This window comes from Triturus cristatus, chromosome 3_2 (assembly GCF_964204655.1).
Source record: "Triturus cristatus chromosome 3_2, aTriCri1.1, whole genome shotgun sequence".
Classification (NCBI taxonomy): domain Eukaryota; kingdom Metazoa; phylum Chordata; class Amphibia; order Caudata; family Salamandridae; genus Triturus; species Triturus cristatus.
The window spans coordinates 742,258,590-742,277,592 of record NC_140584.1 but is presented as its reverse complement, the minus strand read 5'-3'; the positions used below and the strand labels follow the sequence as shown (position 1 = coordinate 742,277,592).

At 49.4% G+C, this 19,003-nt stretch overlaps 1 protein-coding gene across 1 annotated transcript in view; it reads left to right on the top strand.

Moving 5' to 3' along the window:
* The window catches only part of HIBCH (3-hydroxyisobutyryl-CoA hydrolase), a 951,762-nt gene that overhangs the window by 703,293 nt on the left and 229,466 nt on the right, over positions 1-19,003 (top strand). Inside the window, exon 11 of the mRNA XM_085648807.1 lies at positions 17,429-17,510. Within this exon, the coding sequence (XP_085504933.1) occupies positions 17,429-17,510 (82 nt within the window). The remainder of the gene's footprint in view (positions 1-17,428; positions 17,511-19,003) is intronic.

The window sequence follows — 19,003 nt, the reverse complement described above, 5'->3', positions numbered from 1 at the left end:
CACCCCAGTATACAGGAGCACCATGCACACTTAAGAGCGGTGCTCCTCGATGCTAAACACCAATTGGCCCTGGCACAAACCGACCAAAAAAGACACGCAGACACAAAGAGGGCGCCAGAACCAGCATATCAAGTAGGGGATAAGGTATGGATGTCCACAAAAAAACCTACTTCTTAGAGGGGTGGGCAAGTTGGCTCCCAAATACATTGGACCGTACACCATTGAGAAAGTCATCAATCCTGTAGCTATGCGTTTATCACTACCTAGTTTCTGGCATATCCACCCTGTCTTTCACGTGTCCCTACTCCTACCTTGTCCAGTATCTACAAGATTACCCTCCAAGCCCCGTCCTATCGAGATAGACGGGGAGGAAGAATACGAGGTTAACAAACTTCTAGACTCTCGAGTGGTTAGGGGTAGGTTGCAGTACCTCGTGGATTGGAAAGGTTATGGAGTAGAGGATCGAACCTGGGAACCGGCAGATAACCTGCATTGCCCTCTCCTGTTGAACAAGTTTCATGAAGAGAATCCCGGGAAACCTGGTCAACTGCCGAGAAGGCGGCTATTAAGAGGGGGTTCTGTAGCGATCGCTAGCAAGGTCACAAGGCACGGAAAGTGATGTACGCATTCCCGTGTTAGGATTACCATACAAGAGCCACGGGACAGTGAACAAGGCAGCATGAATCCGTCTAAATGCCCTCGAGGCGCTGGGTACTACATCTCCCAGCCGCCCCACGGCCGGAAAACCGGAAACGGATCCACGCCTCACGGCGTGTACAGAGGCTACAAAGCCCCGCCTCTGTTACGGCGCGGGGCTTTGCAATCGCCTTCAAGCCCGATTTGAATCTCTATGCTGCTCCCGTTTTGTTTGAAGAATGAAGAAGCTGCAGTTACGAAACCGCTGTTTCTTACAGACTGCAACGTAGCGGTATTATCTTCTATGGTACGTTTCCTGCTTCCCCACGCCGCCCTCACCTTTGGCGCTCCGCGTAGGGGACCTGGGATCTGGTTCTCCTTGCCCCGCCTCATCCTCAAGGTTGCGTGGGTCTGTTTCCATGTCAGAGTTACCTCTCGCTCCTATTCCATGTGAGGGCACTTACCCGAGAAGAGTTCCAGAGAACTTCATTTACTGCGGACCCAGGAAGCAGGGCGTTCCGGAGTTAGGCAGAGCGGATGGTGCTCCCCGCAGGACTGCTGTAGCTCTGTGGAATACTCCCTGGTGGAATCAGCTGAGCTCCGGATTTTCCAATAACTGAGGACTATTGGTCATTTCAGGTATTTAGGTGGAATCACTGACTTTCCTGTTACGAAGAGGGCTCTCACGTACAGATTTTCCTTGTGGGTCATTTGTCTGCTAGTACTTGTGTTGGTTTATCTCTGCTGCCATAACACCGTACTTTTGATTCCAGGCTGAGGAGTAGCAACCACCCGAACTAGTCTTTTAGGTTGCACTGGCCCTCAGATCCTCATTACAGACCCTGCCTTGATATCCTCAGTAAGTCTAATAACAGGTGTTTGGGTATCAGTTGTATATCGGAAATGCTACTGCACTGTCTCTCCCTAACCCCTTGATTACTCTCTCCTGTGTGCATACAGTCCTGCTTGCCAGATCTCTACATGTCTCACAACACGCTAGAGGGTGAACAGGAGAAGTAGGACATCGTGGGGCAGCAGCATTTATTATTTTCTCCACTCCCCCTTTCCCCAGGGTGTAGTGTTGCAGAGCCGCATTAGAATTGCGCTATTCGTCACTACGCTTAGGGGAATAGAGAGGCCATTCTACGGACCATTGTTCCCGCTGACGATCTTCAGAGGTTAGTGGCTATGTTGCATTTCTTGAGCCACTGACATCCGACACATTGCTGCCCAGTTGTGTCAGAACCACTACAATCCTCCCCCCACCTCTGGTAGGAAAAAAGGGGTAGTCCTTACCGGTGGGTCCACTAGGTGCATTGTTGGCTTCTCGGGGGTTGCCTCTTCCCCTGCGTCCTCTGCCCCGACCTCTCTATGGGTAAAACCCTCCGAACTTTTGTTGGTCCTGCCACTGCATGGATCTCCTGGTCTGGGACTTGTGGGGGTTGACGTTGGAAGGACAGCTGGAGGAGCGCCCCCTACCTCTTCCGGCCCCCACAAAAATGTGCTGGCTTAACACTTTCTTTATTGATTGCTGTTCCTTGTCCAGGGAGGGGAAGGTATTCACAAAGCGAGACAATTCTTTAATAAATGGATCTCCAAAGAGACCTCCCTTTGCCACGGGCCCGGCCTCTGTAGGGGCCATCTCGCCAAGTCTGGGTTCAATCTTAATCTATAGCAAGCGTCTACGTTCAGTAGATAATGCACAATTTGCATTGCCAAGGAAACATAGGGCCCTCTGTGCCCATCCTTAGAGGATCGTGGGATTTATCAAATGGCCTTTCTCTTTGGCGTCCTCTGCCATGTCTAATATCTTAGTAAGTGGCCCCAGCATGTCCAAGACCTTATCTTGGCAGGACCGCCAAGAACGGTTGATACCCTTCTTAGGATCTTTGATAAACTTGCTGATAAAGGTGGCCATTCTGGCATCAATTTCTTGGTTGCAAGCCACTTTATTTGTCAGGGATGGCCAGGGATACTCTGCCCTCAGGCGGCCATGGAACTCCTGGTCCATCGGCTTCTGAATTCGGCTAGCCACATATGACGCCACAAGGGGCACCGGTATCCAGTCTGCAGAGCGGGGATGATATATGTCCTCTGGGTTCAGAATACCCGAGATATCTGCCAAGCTCTGGGTTTGAGGTACATCTAGCCGGGGTTTTTTGGCGCCGCCTTCCGGTTGCCAGGGTCGGCTCGTACCAGGCTCTTTGTCTAAGTCCCCGTCTAGGACATCCGTGTCCTCCCCGGTACCGTCATCTGCCCCTCTCTGAGGGCAGGAATCGCCATTGGGGGTCCTCTCTGGCTGGGAATTCTCCAGCACCTCGTTAGAATCCAGACGTCTCATAAGAAAGGCCTGACGCAGGCTCTCAAAGGCATCTGGAGAGGCAACAACCCTCAGAGTCTTTTCCGGAGCCTTGGCCTTGCCTTTGCCCTTGTAGGGCCCTTTCACGCCAGCCATGGGTTCCCTTCAGTCTCCCTCAGTAGAGGGGACCACCCTGTGTTGAACCGTGAGCTCAATAATGTGGCGACTCAAGGGTTCTAGGGCCGAGGATACTGCCCTCTCCAGAGATGCACCAATCGCATCCACCAGAAGAGAGTGGATGCGATTGGGGTGAAGAGAGTGCTCCTCCTCCGCGGGTTCCCATGAATTAAATTCACACACCATAGTAAAGAGGGTCAAGATTAACTCTTACCCAACTTGATAGCACAGGTGCCGCGCCCCCAAAGCATCTCAGACAGATCAACAATACAGCTCTATGGAGGTAATTGGATGAGCCAAGGATTGTCTGTGAATACCAAAATTAAAATGGTGAATTATCGCTCCGCAGGAGAACCGCTGTACTGGAGCCACTAAAATCAAGGATGCAAGGCGAGAAATGGAAACCTCCGTCTCCCATCAGGCACGCGAGGATCTGACAGTTCTCCTCAGTCAGGAAACTGTCACACACTCATCCGGAAGGGAGCCGAGGTACACCAAGAATGCGGCTGGAATGTCCCCCTCCATCATCCACCTATTAGCTCACACACCCTGCGCCCTCTATCGAGGTCGCCAGTGCACCGAGACGCGTCCAGAAGGGAGATGACCGCTGGGGAAGCCCTGCCCCAAGACCGGCGCCGCCGTCACACCCAAGTGCGATCAAAGCGATCCACTAAAGAAGAGAGACGCAAAGCATCTGTACAGAAACCCGAACATGATCGAAGCCCTCAATGCAAAGAAATGGCCGACTCGCCCGTCAGCGCCATCACGAGCCGCCATTGGGAGTCTTCCAGAGACAGACGGCAGCAGTTGACAAGGCGCTCGTAGCCGTGAACTCTACCAGTGAAGCTGTGAGTCTTTGTACCTGGGATTGAGGGACTGCGAGGACCAGCAGCGGCTATCCCACCTTCAGCTGCGGCCTCTTCCCGGACACTCCCCTTTTGGCCTGCCTCTTTAAAAACGACTTGCGGCCCCCGCTACGCGGGAGCCGCTCGTAGCCGTGAACTCTACCAGTGAAGCTGTGAGTCTTTGTACCTGGGATTGAGGGACTGCGAGGACCAGCAGCGGCTATCCCACCTTCAGCTGCGGCCTCTTCCCGGACACTCCCCTTTTGGCCTGCCTCTTTAAAAACGACTCGCGCCCCCCGCTACGCGGGAGCCGCTCGTAGCTGTGAACTCTACCAGTGAAGCTGTGAGTCTTTGTACCTGGGATTGAGGGACTGCGAGGACCAGAAGCGGCTATCCCACCTTCAGCTGCGGCCTCTTCCCGGACACTCCCCTTTTGGCCTGCTTCTTTAAAAATGACTCGCGGCCCCCGCTACGCGGGAGCCGCTCGTAGCCGTGAACTCTACCAGTGAAGCTGTGAGTCTTTGTACCTGGGAATTGAGGGACTGCGAGGACCAGCAGCGGCTAGCCCACCTTCAGCTGCGGCCTCTTCCCGGACACTCCCCTTTTGCCCGGCCTCTTTAAAAACGACTCGCGGCCCCCGCTACGCGGGAGCCGCTCGTAGCCGTGAACTCTACCAGTGAAGCTGTGAGTCTTTGTACCTGGGATTGAGGGACTGCGAAGACCAACAGCGGCTATCCCACCTTCAGCTGCGGCCTCTTCCCGGACACTCCCCTTTTGGCCTGCCTCTTTAAAAACGACTCGCGGCCCCCGCTACGCGGGAGCCACTCGTAGCTGTGAACTCTACCAGTGAAGCTGTGAGTCTTTGTACCTGGGAATTGAGGGACTGCGAGGACCAGCAGCGGCTATCCCACCTTCAGCTGCGGCCTCTTCCCGGACACTCCCCTTTTGCCCGGCCTCTTTAAAAACAACTCGCGGCCCCCGCTACGCGGGAGCCGCTCGTAGCCGTGAACTCTACCAGTGAAGCTGTGAGTCTTTGTACCTGGGATTGAGGGACTGCGAGGACCAGCAGCGGCTATCCACCTTCAGCTGCGGCCTCTTCCCGGACACTCCCCTTTTTGTGGCCTGCCCCACCTATATTTGTGTAGACCCTCGACGCCACGCGGGACGCGCGCGGGCGAGTGCCGGGCGAAGCCCGGGCCAAGGGCGGGCCCGTTTAAGCCCGTTAAAGACCGAGTAAGACCGGGCCGGGCGCTTCCCCCTTAATTTTGCGATTGTAGGATATTGTATATTTCATTCCGTTGTACTTTATTAGCGTTTGACCATTTCTTTGCTATTTTAATTCATGGCGACCACACGAGGCAGCAGGAGTAAAACGACTATGGAAGCAGCCAGTATAATAGGCCCACTAGATAATTTTATTGTACGGGCAAATTCTGTTATCGACCAAGGGATTGCGATTATGGAACGGAGAGTGTCCCAAGATTTAGCATTGGCTAAACGTTCTTCTTTGGGCTTTTTTGCAACAGCCAAAACCCCAGACCAGCCTAATAATGTAGTAACCCCTATATTAGTTCATGCAGATGCGTATAGCTTACCAAATATGGTAGACTTATCAGCATCAGATTCTATATCAGTTTCACAATTAGAGAGATCCTCGGTTTTAGAATCAAATACCTTGTTAGAGGATTCAACTATTAGGCAGACGAGGGGAACGAGAGAGGGTGCTATGCCTAAAACATCAAAAAAATTAAAGAAAAGAAAAGAAAGCAAAGAAAACTCAGAAAACCATTGTGTCTGTGGATAAGGGTATATGTGAGCTATCCATAAGTAACGAGGAGGGATTAGTACAGCAAACAAAGAATGGTCGTGCTTCTAGGCGCTTAGAAGTGAATGATGTGATCTTGGACTCAGGGAGTGTAGAGGTTTCACTAAGCATGATTGAAAGTAGTAAGGACGTTGAGGCTGACAATAAACTCTTTGAAAAAATGAGGGAGCTCTTTAAAATATACCTCTCCCCGCTAGAAAACAGATTAAAGTGTATAGAAAAGCAGCTAATTGAGCTGACTGCCATCTCTAAGACTTCGATTAATCCAGGGGCTATAAAGGCCGGCAGTAAGAAGTTAAGTTATAAAAACAATAAATTAGTAGGCTTATTAGAAAAAAAATCACCTGTCCCAGCTGATAATGTAAAAATAATGGACCCCATAGTTTTAGAGGAAAAGACAGTAGATAATCCTAATACCCCTATTGTGAACGTTAGACAGGAGGTTAATATATTTAAGGATACTGACCTGGACCTCACTGGGGATCGTAATTGGGGACCTCCACTGGGGAAATTAGCCATCAACTTGCCCCCAGAAGTAACCCCTTTCTTGGTGGTTTTGACTGGGGTTCCAGAGTTGAACAATGGCATCGAGGAGCCTAGCTGGTCACTAAAAAACAAGGTACAGTATTGGCTCAACATAAATCGACCACTACCTCCCCATAGGACGAGCAAGATTCTAATGGTGCGCAGGGTGCCCTGGGTGGGGTATGGAAGGAAAACCATTCAGGGGGACTGCGTTCTGGTCAATTTTGAGGACCCGTGTACGGTCGACCATATTTGTTCATGGGATTCGCTGGGCACAAATGAAGGTATTGAAACCAAGCGACTCTCCTTCTTCTATCCTCCCAGGAGCCTTTTTGGTCCAGTTTATGACTTGAGTAGGGGTAGAGTAGTTCCCCAAGAGAGAGGAGTAGATTGGAGAGAACAGGGAAGGCAAATGACCAGGGAAGTAATACCTAGGGATAATTGGAGAGGAATACCGACTGTCAACAGGTATAGTTGCTTGGAGATGGTCGATTGACTCCCTCTGATCAGTGGGGCTAAGTATGATTGTCGTGGGACCCCTAGTAAGCCATATGGAAGAATGAATGATTTGGCGTACGGCACCTCAAGGGTTATATATGAGGGCCGGGATAATGATGTAGTAGTGATACCCTCCATTTTGTGCATACCGGCAAAGGGGTCAGATAGTCAAGAGCCTACAGTGTCTATAAATACTGGTGTTGAAAACAAAAGTGAACCAGCTCGCCAACTATCTCAAACTAGGGAGGAGCCTAGCGCGCAACCAAGATGGCCGCGTAGGTGCGAGGCTCCCGAGGACCTCCGCAACCTCCTACGTCTATCCTGAATTCATCCTGTCTCGGTTGAGGGGACTGTGTTTGTGAGCCTGAGCTGAGGTGGTACCCGTTTTCCGTTCTCAAATCGGACCTCGGGTGCCGGAGTGAGCGCCGATTGAAGTTTGCGGCCTTCTTCTCGCCGGACCCCGGATTTGCGTTGGGGGGTGACCCAGTGGCAAAGTGAACAACAACGGCGGGCCGGGCCTGGCGAGTCGCGTACCCCGCACTCGCTTTCGCTTTCGCACCGTCTCTGCAAGTGAGATCGCGGAGCTTTTTGTGTTGGTGTGGCCTCGCTGGGGGACCCTGCCTGCCTGCCGGCTGTGACCCACCCCGCCGATCTGGGGTGGCCCCCCCGGAGCTCGTGGCCCTGATTGCCTGCCCTCTACGGCGTTGCTGGTGCGATTGTGGGACCAGCGGCGATGGCCACGAAACAAGATGGAGATCGGTCAAAGACCAAGTCGACCCGGCGTGGCACCGTCCATCAGGCCAACAGCATGGACCGCTATACCCTCCAGAGGGGATCTCCCGGCGGACCGCACAAGCCCCCCTGAGGGCCCTTCTGATGCCCCGGACTTGCCCACGGATCTGACTCTCCACGACGTCATGGGCGCCATTTCCGAGATGAAGGCCTCGGTGGGCCAGCGGTTCGACACCCTGGCACAGAAGATCGACGCGGTCCTTGTGGATGTTGGCCTGGTGAGGGCCGATCTTTCCAAGACCAACGACCGAGTTGATTCTTTGGCCCAAACCGCATCGGGCCTTACGACTGAGGTGGCGGCACTACAAATGGAGGTGCGCCGGCTTAGTCAGGCGAGTGCACTTATGGATCGGCGCCTTGAGGATTCCGAGAGTCGGGCCCGGAGGAATAACATCCGCATCATCGGAGTACCCGAGGGACGGGAGGAAGCGGCGGCGGATCTATTTGTGGAGGACCTGATCGCTACCCATCTCCAGCCTCGGGGACTGAGTAAATTTTTTGCCGTGGAGAGGGCCCACAGAGTTCCCGGGGGAAGGCCGAAGGTCGGAGCCCCTCCGCGACCTCTCATTGCCCGGATTTTTAACTTTCGGGACAGAGACGCGATCCTGCAAGCCTCCAGACTACATGGGCCGGTTAAGCTGGAAAATATGGAGGTGAACTTTTACCCTGATTTCACCCAAGCGATCCAGAAGCAGAGACTGAGCTTCCTGGGCGTCAAACGCCGACTTCGGGACCTGAACTTAAAATACGCCATGCTCTTCCCGGCCAAGCTGCGAGTGGAGGTGGATGGTCGCACGCACTTTTTTGATCGTCCCGAAGCGGCCGGGGACTGGCTGGACACTCTGTCTGGGGATCGTGATCGAGATGGCGGGGGGGGGCGGCGGGAGGAGACGGCCCACTGGATCGGGACTGAGGGGTCAATATTGGGCCTCACTCTGGACGAATACGATGCTACTTTCGATCAAGCGTTTGTCTTTGTACATTCCCCTCCCATGGAGGTTGTGTGGGGTCTAGAAGGGGCACTCTTTCCTCCTCTAGGGGGTCTAGCTAGTTTCATTCTATAGGGGCGACAGGCACACTGCAAGTTGGGGGGGCTGTCCGGGCTCATGCAGGGGTGCAGGGAGGGGGGAGTTTTGTTGGAGAGGGTGGGTTGGGGTGGGGTGTTGTTCGTTTACACCACAAGGCAAACGTATCATTGTGTTATCTCTACAGTGCTCTCTGGGGGACGAGTGATGACTTCTGTTTACGATGGGGGGTAGGGGACTGAGTTTGTTGTCCTGGAATGTTAATGGACTGGGGGACAGGATAAAACGAGGTGTGGTCCTGCAGTTCTTGAAGCGAATTTCGCCCGATATAGTTTTTCTGCAGGAGACGCACCTCATTGGTAACTCTTTTTGCGCTATGAATCGACGGGGCTACCGCCTTGTGGCCCATTCGGGCTTCACGTCTGGTTCAAGGGGTGTGGGCATTATGGTTAAAAACTCGCTCCCGTTGGAGATAGATGAGGTGCGCCATGACGATAGGGGACGTTACACGGTTTTGGTGGGCAGAATGGAGGGCAGAGTGGTCGTTTTTGTGTCAGTATATGTCCCGCCGGGGCTGCAGACGACCACCTTTGCGGACCTGGGGCGCCTCCTCCTTGGCCTTCCGGAGGGGATTCTAGTGGTGGGGGGGGATTTTAATGCTGTGGTTTCCGGAACTGTGGATCGTCACCCCCCTAGGGATCTCCCCCGGGCCCAAGCGTGGTTATCTGGCCTCTTGGATACCCTGGGGCTGGTGGATTGTTGGCATTTAAAAAATCCCACGCAGCTACAGTACACCTTCCATTCAGGGGCTCATGGTAGTCTCTCACGGCTAGATTATGTCCTGGTCCCAGCGGCTTATGTGGGGAGGGTGGGAGAGGTGCGCCATTTGGCACGGGGTATTTCGGACCACTCCCTGCTCTTGTTGCACTTTGATATTTTGCCGAGGGGAGAGGGTAGGGTGGTCCCGATCCATCCCTGTTACCTGCGTGACCCTACCATTCGCGCAGAGCTGATTAAATCCCTTAAGCGCTATTTTGACGAGAATGTGGGGTCTGTGTCATCGGCGGTCTCATTGTGGGAGGCGTTCAAGACAGTACTCCGAGGAGAGGCCCTGTCCCTTATTTCCCACTCCCGGAGGCGCGAGCGGGAGGAGGTGACCCGTGCTGAAGCTGAGATAACCGAGTTGGAGGGTGATCTAGAATGTGGGGTGACGGATGACAAATTACATGTTCTCCAACTCAAGCAAGCGGCCTATAAGGCCCTCGTCACGGAGGCGGCCAGGGGCCTCAGTAGAGAGCAACAGGGGAGACTGTATGATGTGGGTGATAAGGCTGGTAAATTGCTTGCGTGGCTGGACAAAAAAGAGAGAGCGAGTCGAGTTGTCCCGTTGATTGAGAAAACGAATGGTGTGTGTGTTACTGAACCGGAGGAAATTGTCTCCTGCTTCGCGGACTATTTCCGTGGGGTGTATTCCCCGGTGTCTTCCCGCTCTGAAGAGGATTCCCATGCCCTGCTCAGAGATATCGCGCTGCCTTCCCTTTCGGAGGAGGACAGAGTGTCGTTGGACGCCGCTCCAACCTCCGAAGAAATTGCCCTCGCCATACGCTCGGTGGCTTCCGGCAAGGCCATGGGTCCTAATGGTCTTCCCGTCGAGTTGTATAAACTGCGACCGCGTACGCTGGCGCCGCATCTCCGTGCTATGTTCCTTGCGGCCCACTCGGTGGGTTCCCTCCCGCTAGACCAGCGTCTGGCTACCATCGTGGCCACGGGACCGGGTCCAGGTCACATCCTATCGACCCATTTCGTTATTGAATGCGGAGCCCAAAATTCTCGCCAAGGTGTTGGCCAATCGGCTGGTCGGCGTAGTGTGTGACTTGGTCCACCAGGACCAGTCCGGCTTTATTCCCCATCGCAACACAGCGCTTCACCTGCGCCGTTTACATGGGGTGCTCGCACGTGTCCCGTTCATACGGGAGCCGGCCATCTTGGCGCCACTATGGCGTTTGACACACTTGAATGGCCATATATTTGGGCGACGCTCGCGAAATTTGGGTTTGGCCCAGGGTTTATCAGCTGGGTTAAATTGTTGTACTCTGGCCCACTGGCGCAGGTGGTTGTGAACGGTAGAGTGTCGGCTCCCTTTGAGTTGGGCAGGGGCACGCGGCAGGGCTGCCCGTTATCGCCGCTCCTTTTTGCGCTTGCCTTGGAGCCCCTGGCGGAGTGGCTGCGGTGGGAACCTTCTATTCGTGGTCTCCGCTGGACCCCCGAGTATGAGGACCGCGTATCTCTATACGCTGACGATGTTCTCCTGTACCTGGCTTCCCCACGTAAATCACTGATAGTACTGGTTGATGTATTGCATTCATTTGGTCGTAACTCCGGCCTTGTCATCAACTGGGCTAAATCGTGCGTGTATGTTCTCTCTGGGGAGGCTCCTATCCTTCCGCGGGGCTGTCCTATCCAGATCGCCCCGCAGGGATTTAGGTACCTGGGTGTCTTCATTACCCTGGACGCGGAGGCCCGGTATGATCGGAATTTCCCCCCCTCCAGCGCCTGAAGGAGGATGTCGCGCGTTGGCGGCGTTTGCCGCTCTCGCCGCTCGGCCGGGCGGCATTGTTTAAGATGATGTCGCTGCCGCGTTTCCTGTACGCTCTGCAGAATACAATGGACCTCGTCCCGGCGCGCTACTTCCGCGAGGTGGAGAGTTTGCAACGCCGCCTGTTCTGGGACGGGAGACCGCGTATCGCCCTGGCGAAGCTGACGCTCCCGTGGTATGACGGGGGATTGCCCTCCCGGATATTAAACGGTATTATTGGGCCTCCCAGCTGGCTGCGATTAATCACGGCCTATACGGGCCCGCCCTAAACCCGGCCTTTGAAATGGATAGGACGCTATTGCCGGGTGGTGACTATAATCGAGCGCTCTACTCCAGCTCGCTCGACGCACGTCTGACGGGCCCCACGCGTGTCATGGTACGAGTGTGGCACACGGCTAATGTAGCGATGGGGTGGAAGGATCGTTTGACCCGGGCGTCACCACTATACGCATCTGAGCAGTTGGGCTCCCTGTGGACCTCGAAGGGCTTCGAGAAGTGGGACATGATAGGCATCAGCAGGGTGGGAGATCTCTGGACGAGGGGGGGATTCAAAACGTTCGAGATGCTGCAGACGGAATTCCAGTTGCAGGACAGGGAGTACTTTCGGTATATGCAGATCCGTCATGCACTATGCTCCGCCTTCCCGGACGTCGCCTCCATCCCGGAGTACTCGCCTCTGGAGGATAGAGTGCTGGATGGACATGTACCGGAAAGCACGATCTCATTAATCTATAAAAAACTGATTAATGACCGCTCGGGATTGCTGACTACTCTTCGTGAGGCTTGGGTTGCCGATGGATTGGAGCTAGACGACGAGGACTGGGTCTCTGCGGTGGCCTCCCCGAAAGAGGTGGCCATACCGGCTCGCCTTCGCTTCGTCCAGCTCAAGATACTCCACAGGGTCTACATAACGGGGCCAAGGCTATTGCGTATGGGCTATGCTGTGGACGGGTTGTGTAAGCGTGGGTGTGGTTCTTTGGGGACCTTTCTTCATATTTTGTGGGAATGCCCAGAGGTGGAGCGATTCTGGCGTGGTGTGCATGAGGTCCTGCGGGTGGTTACGCGTGTGTCGCTACTGCCCGAAGCGAGGAGATGCCTGTTGAACGTGTGGGAACCAACCGACTACTCGGCGCCACAGACTTGGTGGGTGACTCTGGGATATATGGTGGCCAAGCGCGATATTGCTCAACTGTGGGGTTCCCAGAGGTCCCCGACTGTTTCGGCCTGGAAGGAAAATATGGACTGGTGCATGTTTCGGGAAAAGGTGGTGTATGTAGCGAGAGGTAAGCCTGGGACATGGGTGAAAGTATGGGGCCCCTGGAACGCCTACCGCGGGGGAATCTGTGCCCCGCCGTTATTGCCCGATCCATCGCCTGCCCCGTCCCCGTAGCCGGTTTAGCTCTCCGGTACCGGGCACTGAGTCCACCCAGTCCCTGTCCTGACCTTCTCCCCCCCTTGATACTTCTATGGATTGGTAGGGTCCCCCTTCTAGGGGAGCACGTGCTGCTGTTTTCGATTGTGGGTTGCCTTGTGGTTTGATTTTTTGTTGTTATTTATGTTAAAAAGAAACCGTTATGTGGGGTCCGGATGGTGTGGCCATCAACGCTGCTAACTCCTGTACGTTTCCCTTTGCCGCAGCCTGCGTTCTACTGTGTGTATCATATGCTCCTCTTGTTCGCTAGCGTCCGGCCTGAAGGTTGTAGGCCCATCTTTGTATATTCTTTGAACTTTGTAATAAACGGTTTAAAAAAAAAAAAAAAAAAATAACTATCTCAAACTATTGCAGTGGGGGTTTATGGAGAAAATCCCATATTAATTGAAACAGGAATTTGTACTGGCATCTCCTTAGATTCGGGACTCCAGTAGATGCTCAAAGGGGGAAGCTGGCGCTCTTATCTTGGAATATAGCGGGCCTGTCGAACAAGATAAAGGACCCCATCTTTCGTACTTTTATTGACAAGTACGACGTTATTTGCTTCCAGGAGTGCTGGGAACAGGTTGAAATACACCTTGCAGGGTATCGTACGTATTTTTCTACTGCATTGCAGACAAGGAGGGGTAGGTGCTCTGGTGGGCTCTGCACATATATTTCTAATACTATCAATTTGACCATTAAGCACCAGACTACTGGGGGGCATGAATTTTATCAGGTACTGTCTCTCAAATTAGGAGGTAATCAACACATTACCCTAGTAAATTTGTATAACAACCTACCAAAGGAAGATCAAAAAAGAGTTCTGGAAGATTTAAATAAATAACTCTTTACGATATGGGATAGGGCCCGAGGACATTGATAGGTGTATTATACTGACAAGCGATTTTAATTGCCATATTTGCCCCCACAGTAACTTGGGTATTTGTGGAATGGTTAACCTCATGGGTGATTCCTGTACTCATTTTGAGCATTCTACGCTGGGCAATTCGCTTAACAGTTTAATTAATGACTGGAATTTGGGTTATGTCAATGAATTATGTAGCCCCCAGGTCGATTTCCAACCCACCTTTAATGGACGTGGTCTGCGGTCTGTTATAGACTATACATTGATTACCACTAGCCATTATCATAATGTTCTGGCATTTAAAACAGAGGATATCGCATTGAGTGATCATTTCCCGATCAGCTCAACTTTTGATATTGGGGTGAGTAGTAAAATAGTCTCTAATGTAGCAGAAAATGTATATCGCCATGCCATCTCGCTGTCGAAAATTAATGGTTACGCTATAAAATGGAGTAAGGTTGACTCCACAAATTTTTTGCAGAGCCTATTAGCGGACCAATATAGCAACTTTATGACTTGCCTAGAGGAAACCCCTGATCCAATCGTGGTCATTAGTGCTTTTCAGAAGATTACAACACAAATTGGCAATAAATTGAAAGGAACTCTACGGGAAGGGGAGAGATATCAGGTAGAGGGTTGGTTTAATTCAGAGTGTAGTAAAGCGCACACTAATTTAAAGCTGATCGTAAAAAAATTACCTAACAACCAGAAAGAGATTAGATCTGCTAGAGCAGCTTATAAATTCACTCTACACAAACGGAAACTAGAGTTGGGCTGCTTTATTAAAGGCATGCTCTTTGAGAGATAACACTGCCTTTTGGAGAGCAGTAAATGCCCCCTTTTTCGTTGAAAGGAAAACTGACCTGATAGAGCTTGCTATAGAAGAACCAGTTTGGGTCAATTATTTTACCGAGCTATACAAGAAAGATGATTTGGTTAGCTCAGACAGAATTTGCCATAATCAGTCAATTATGAGTGCGTCTATCCCTTCTGTATTGTTTCCCTTGGGGATTTTGTTCTCCGTTTCAGAGGTGGAATTAGCCATACAAGAAAGCTCAAATAATAAAGCCCCAGGACCCGATGGGATTCCTATAGATATATATAAGGATAATATTTCCTTATGGGCCCCGCTCCTGACAAACGTGTTAAATAGTTGTAATAACAAAGGATTTCCATCCACGTGGCAGGAAGCAATAGTAGTGCCTATTTTTAAAAAGGGAAATCGAAATGACCCTAAATGTTATAGGCCCATTTCGTTACTGGATTCCTTGATGAAAGTCGCAGGCCGTATTATTTTAAATAGACTACAAACATGGGCTAAGGACACTGGTGTTCTATCTAAGTTCCAGTACGGTTTTAAGTCAGGTTTGGGTACTGTTGAACAAGGACTTAACCTGGCTATAATAACCGGTAAATATACGGTGGCAAAAAAGGGTAATTTATTCATGACATTTGTAGATCTTAGTTCGGCTTTTGATTGTTTAAGTCATGAGGTCTTGTGGGATACTTTAATAGGGCTTGGTATCGACCTAAATATTCTTAATTTTATTAAAGAGTTATATAGAGGGGCAGGGGCGAAGGTTCGTTTTGGAAAGAAAGGCGAATGTACAAACAAATTTCCAATAAAAAAAGGTGTTCGACAGGGTTGTATTCTGGCACCTTTTCTTTTTAATCTATATATAAATGGTGTGGCAGATTTCCTAATAAAATTAGAAGTAGATTATCCCCAAATTGACGGCACGGCGGTGTCCATTTTACTGTACGCAGATGATGCAGTTATTATGGCAAGAACCCAAGTAGGCCTCCAAAAGGCGATAACTAGTTTCTCAGTATTTATGGGATCCAGGGGCCTAAAAATTTATATTGGGAAAACTTTTACCATGTGCTGCTCATCACAAAATAAGATTTCTATTAGATAGGATTAACTAGTACTTTTTCATATTTAGGGATTGTTTTTAATAAAAGAGGTACTTGGACTACAGCGGTTAGCACAAGGAACCTCGCATTTTTTTAGGCTGCTAACCTTCCCAGATATTAATGATTGGTCGTTAAATTTTATTAAATGTCCCTGTGACGATCTCTCAACTCAATCATCAATACATTGTGTATTGTTTTGCAAATTTTTTGCATGGGGGAGGAAGAGACACTTGACACCCCTTTTAAAGATCTGGGGCCTGAGCCAGTGTAGACCTGCTTTCTTTAAGCTACTTTTATTAGAAGATGAAATGACTATAAACGCTGTATCCAAATTTTTAAAATTTGCAATTAGCTGTAGATCTTCTATGGCTTAATTCTTAATTTTGTTTTGAATCATACAGTCCGACTATGATGTACAAAGATCTTAATGTATTTCGATTTCTAGAAATTGTTTTCTATTGTATGTTTTTAATTCTTTTGTGCTTTTATGATTAATATATTGAAATCGAATAAAGCTATCTTTGACTTTGATTTGACAAGGCGCTCGCCGTGTGGCAAAAGCAGGAATACACAACAAGCAAAAAACACAATTTAAGTATTACAGATCCCCAAAGGAATAAACAAGATCAAAGAAAGGCTCTTATCTGGGTGCTGAGCAGCGAAGAAAGAGGAAGTGCTGTCCTTTGATGTTGTTTACATGGGACTGTCTCTGTGGTTGTTTTGTGAACATTACAAAGACTCGTGGGATTTGTAGTCTTTTGTTGTTACTTGTTCTCCTAAGGCTGCTGAGCAATAACATAAGGAAGAGTAAAGCATAATCTGAGCCTCCGATCCTGACCTAGAATTCTGTGTAATGCTCTTACTTTGGCACTCAGAGTTGTTGCTGAAGAAATAGCATACAGTGCAACTTTTATTTTACTTATTTCACTTTTTATAAATTTATTACAAATCTAGCTCCAATGCTTAGTAATAGGTGCTGGTTCCAAAAAATGAGTCGATTGAAATTATATTAGTGCGACTAGGATGTGATTCAAACGTGATTTGGATAGTACAAGTCAGCAGATTTATGTTTTACTCTACATATATTTACAATATGAGCTCCAGGGAGGTTGTGAGACACAAAGTTTTAGCAGAGAAAAAGAAGAAAAAAAGAAGAGCAGAATATATAGAAGAAAACAGAAAAGAATAAGAAGGAATAAAAGCACTTATTACTAATCTACTAACTAATAAACTCTCAGCTGCAGGGGTAGTAAGCGCTATATAAATACGATATACAAGTACAACTCCGAAAACATGGATGAAAACTCGGGTTCTGACTCTGGTCAGAAAGCAAGTAACTCAGCCAATTGTTCAAATCGCCTGAATTACTCTAAACTAGTGGAATCTTTCAGTTGCTTCAATGAACAGCTTAAAGTCTTCTGAATGGCTGTGAGACTCTGGTCTCCTGGTAATTTTGTCGGTGCGAATCATATTCTGCTAAGTACCGTACCACTACTTCTAAATGATTGCCTTTTAGGCTTAATTATTTGTTTGGAAATAGGACGCTCAAGGGTGATCCTAGATAAGCTGCCAGTAACTGACGCCCTAGGCTTCAACTTGCAGTGAGAGGCACTCGATTTCTCTTTCATTTTAAATCTTTGTATTTTTTTTCTCAAATTTGGTGCCCAGTTTAAGCTGGCACACTGGGCGACCACCTAGCACTTAATACCAAATACTGTCTACAATGGCCGCAGACAACGCAGTCATGCTCCAAGGGGCCCGCTGCTGTGTCTGAACATTCATCCTATGATTTGCCGGTGGTTGAGTTTACAGTTTTCTTCTCTGGAGATGAAATAGAATAGTTCCATTAAGCATGACATTTTCATTTCATTTTCAATATCAAAGTAGCGTTTTACAGCTTTGGACTAACATAGCATCTTGTAAAATGTTTCAATTTTCAATGAATTTGTCCTTACACAAACAGAGTTGATTGTAAAGCTTCTCTTTTATACACATCTTTGTTTTTTTTCTGCAGCCTTTTTTCAGCCAATACAATTGAGGAGATTTTTGACAACCTGAAGCAGGATGGTTCATCTTTTGCATTGCAGCATCTTGAGGTGAGCTGATTTAGATACCTGGGTGTTGTGTTAAGGAATCTGGTAACATAGCGGTTTGCTATGACCTTTGGAAATGGTTAAAACCTACAGATCTCCAATCACCATAGGGACACCGGCTCAAATTTTTCCATCACCGCTCCTTGAAGAAACATATTTAATAATTATTGTTTTATAGTTTTTTTTGTTAAAACCATATATTATGTGTTAAATCGAACAATGTCAGGAGGAACCGCTACTTGGTCAATTTTTATATTCTCAGTGTGTATGCACAGATGTAAAATCAGCTGTACATTGCACACAATTCATGTTAATTTAAAACAAATTTCAAACAACAATACCAACCTGTGTCATCTGTAAAAGAAACAAAATCAACGATCATTGCTGTATTGGTTTGTTCAATGTCCTTTATTATTTAGCACAATAGTAATCAGACTAGTAAACATGAAGAAATGGCATTTGGACCATGATTCACTCTCTTTACTGTCTCTCTAAAAATGTGTTTACTATGAATAAACCTTCCGTATATGAAAAAGTATTTTTTTGTAATTCTGCAGATCAAAACTATTTCCTATACATAATGGTACACAGTCCATAATGAACACCAGAACAAATGTTTTCCATTAATTAAAAAAATATATATTTTTATTAACCAAAAAAGAAGAAACACAAAAAAAATCTGCTTCAGTAGTCAGTACAGTATACATAGTATGGAGGCCGGCATACACAAATACAGGGAGAACAGAGCAATCCAGACCTCCCAGTGTCCCAACCCCCCCAACTAGGTAAACGGGGAGTACAGCCATACAACGTGTACCTTAAAATGTCGAGAGTTTCTTATGATATTGGGGACTGATCAGTTCTGTAGTTCATCCAGGCCCCCATATCTTCTCCCACTCATGTGGGCATCCCCTGCTCTGGTATACTGTCTGTTCAGCCCTCTGGCACCAGTCTAAATCGTTTTCCCAGGACTGCAATGTTGGGGCTACGCTGGCACCCCATGCTCGGGTGATGTTTCGCTTTGCCACCGCTCCCGCGAGGCAAACCAGGTTGCGGCCCATTTAGACCATACTATCTCTCCTGTCACCCCCAGGATATGCCATCTCGCCTCGACTGGGACCTGCTCACCCACTACCGCTGTCATTACACGAGCCACCTCCCTCCAGAAGGTCTGAATCTTGGGACAGTCCCACAATAAATGAAAGAACGTTCCTGTCTTCCCACAGCCCCGTACACACTGTGCAGACATACAATGCCCATGTGGTATTGTACCGATCGCGAGGCATAGGATCTATGTAGAATACGTAGCTGGATCAGCCTAAATCTCGCTCTCACCGCTATCTCTCTAGGGCTCTGTAGGGACTCCCCCCCTCCCCCCCCCCCAATCCTCATCCTCCAGGAGACCCACATCCGATTCCCAGGCCGCCCGCAGGGGTCCCAAACAGTCAGTGGTATTATTTATACGTTTTTTGTACGTCAGGGATATTGCTTTATCA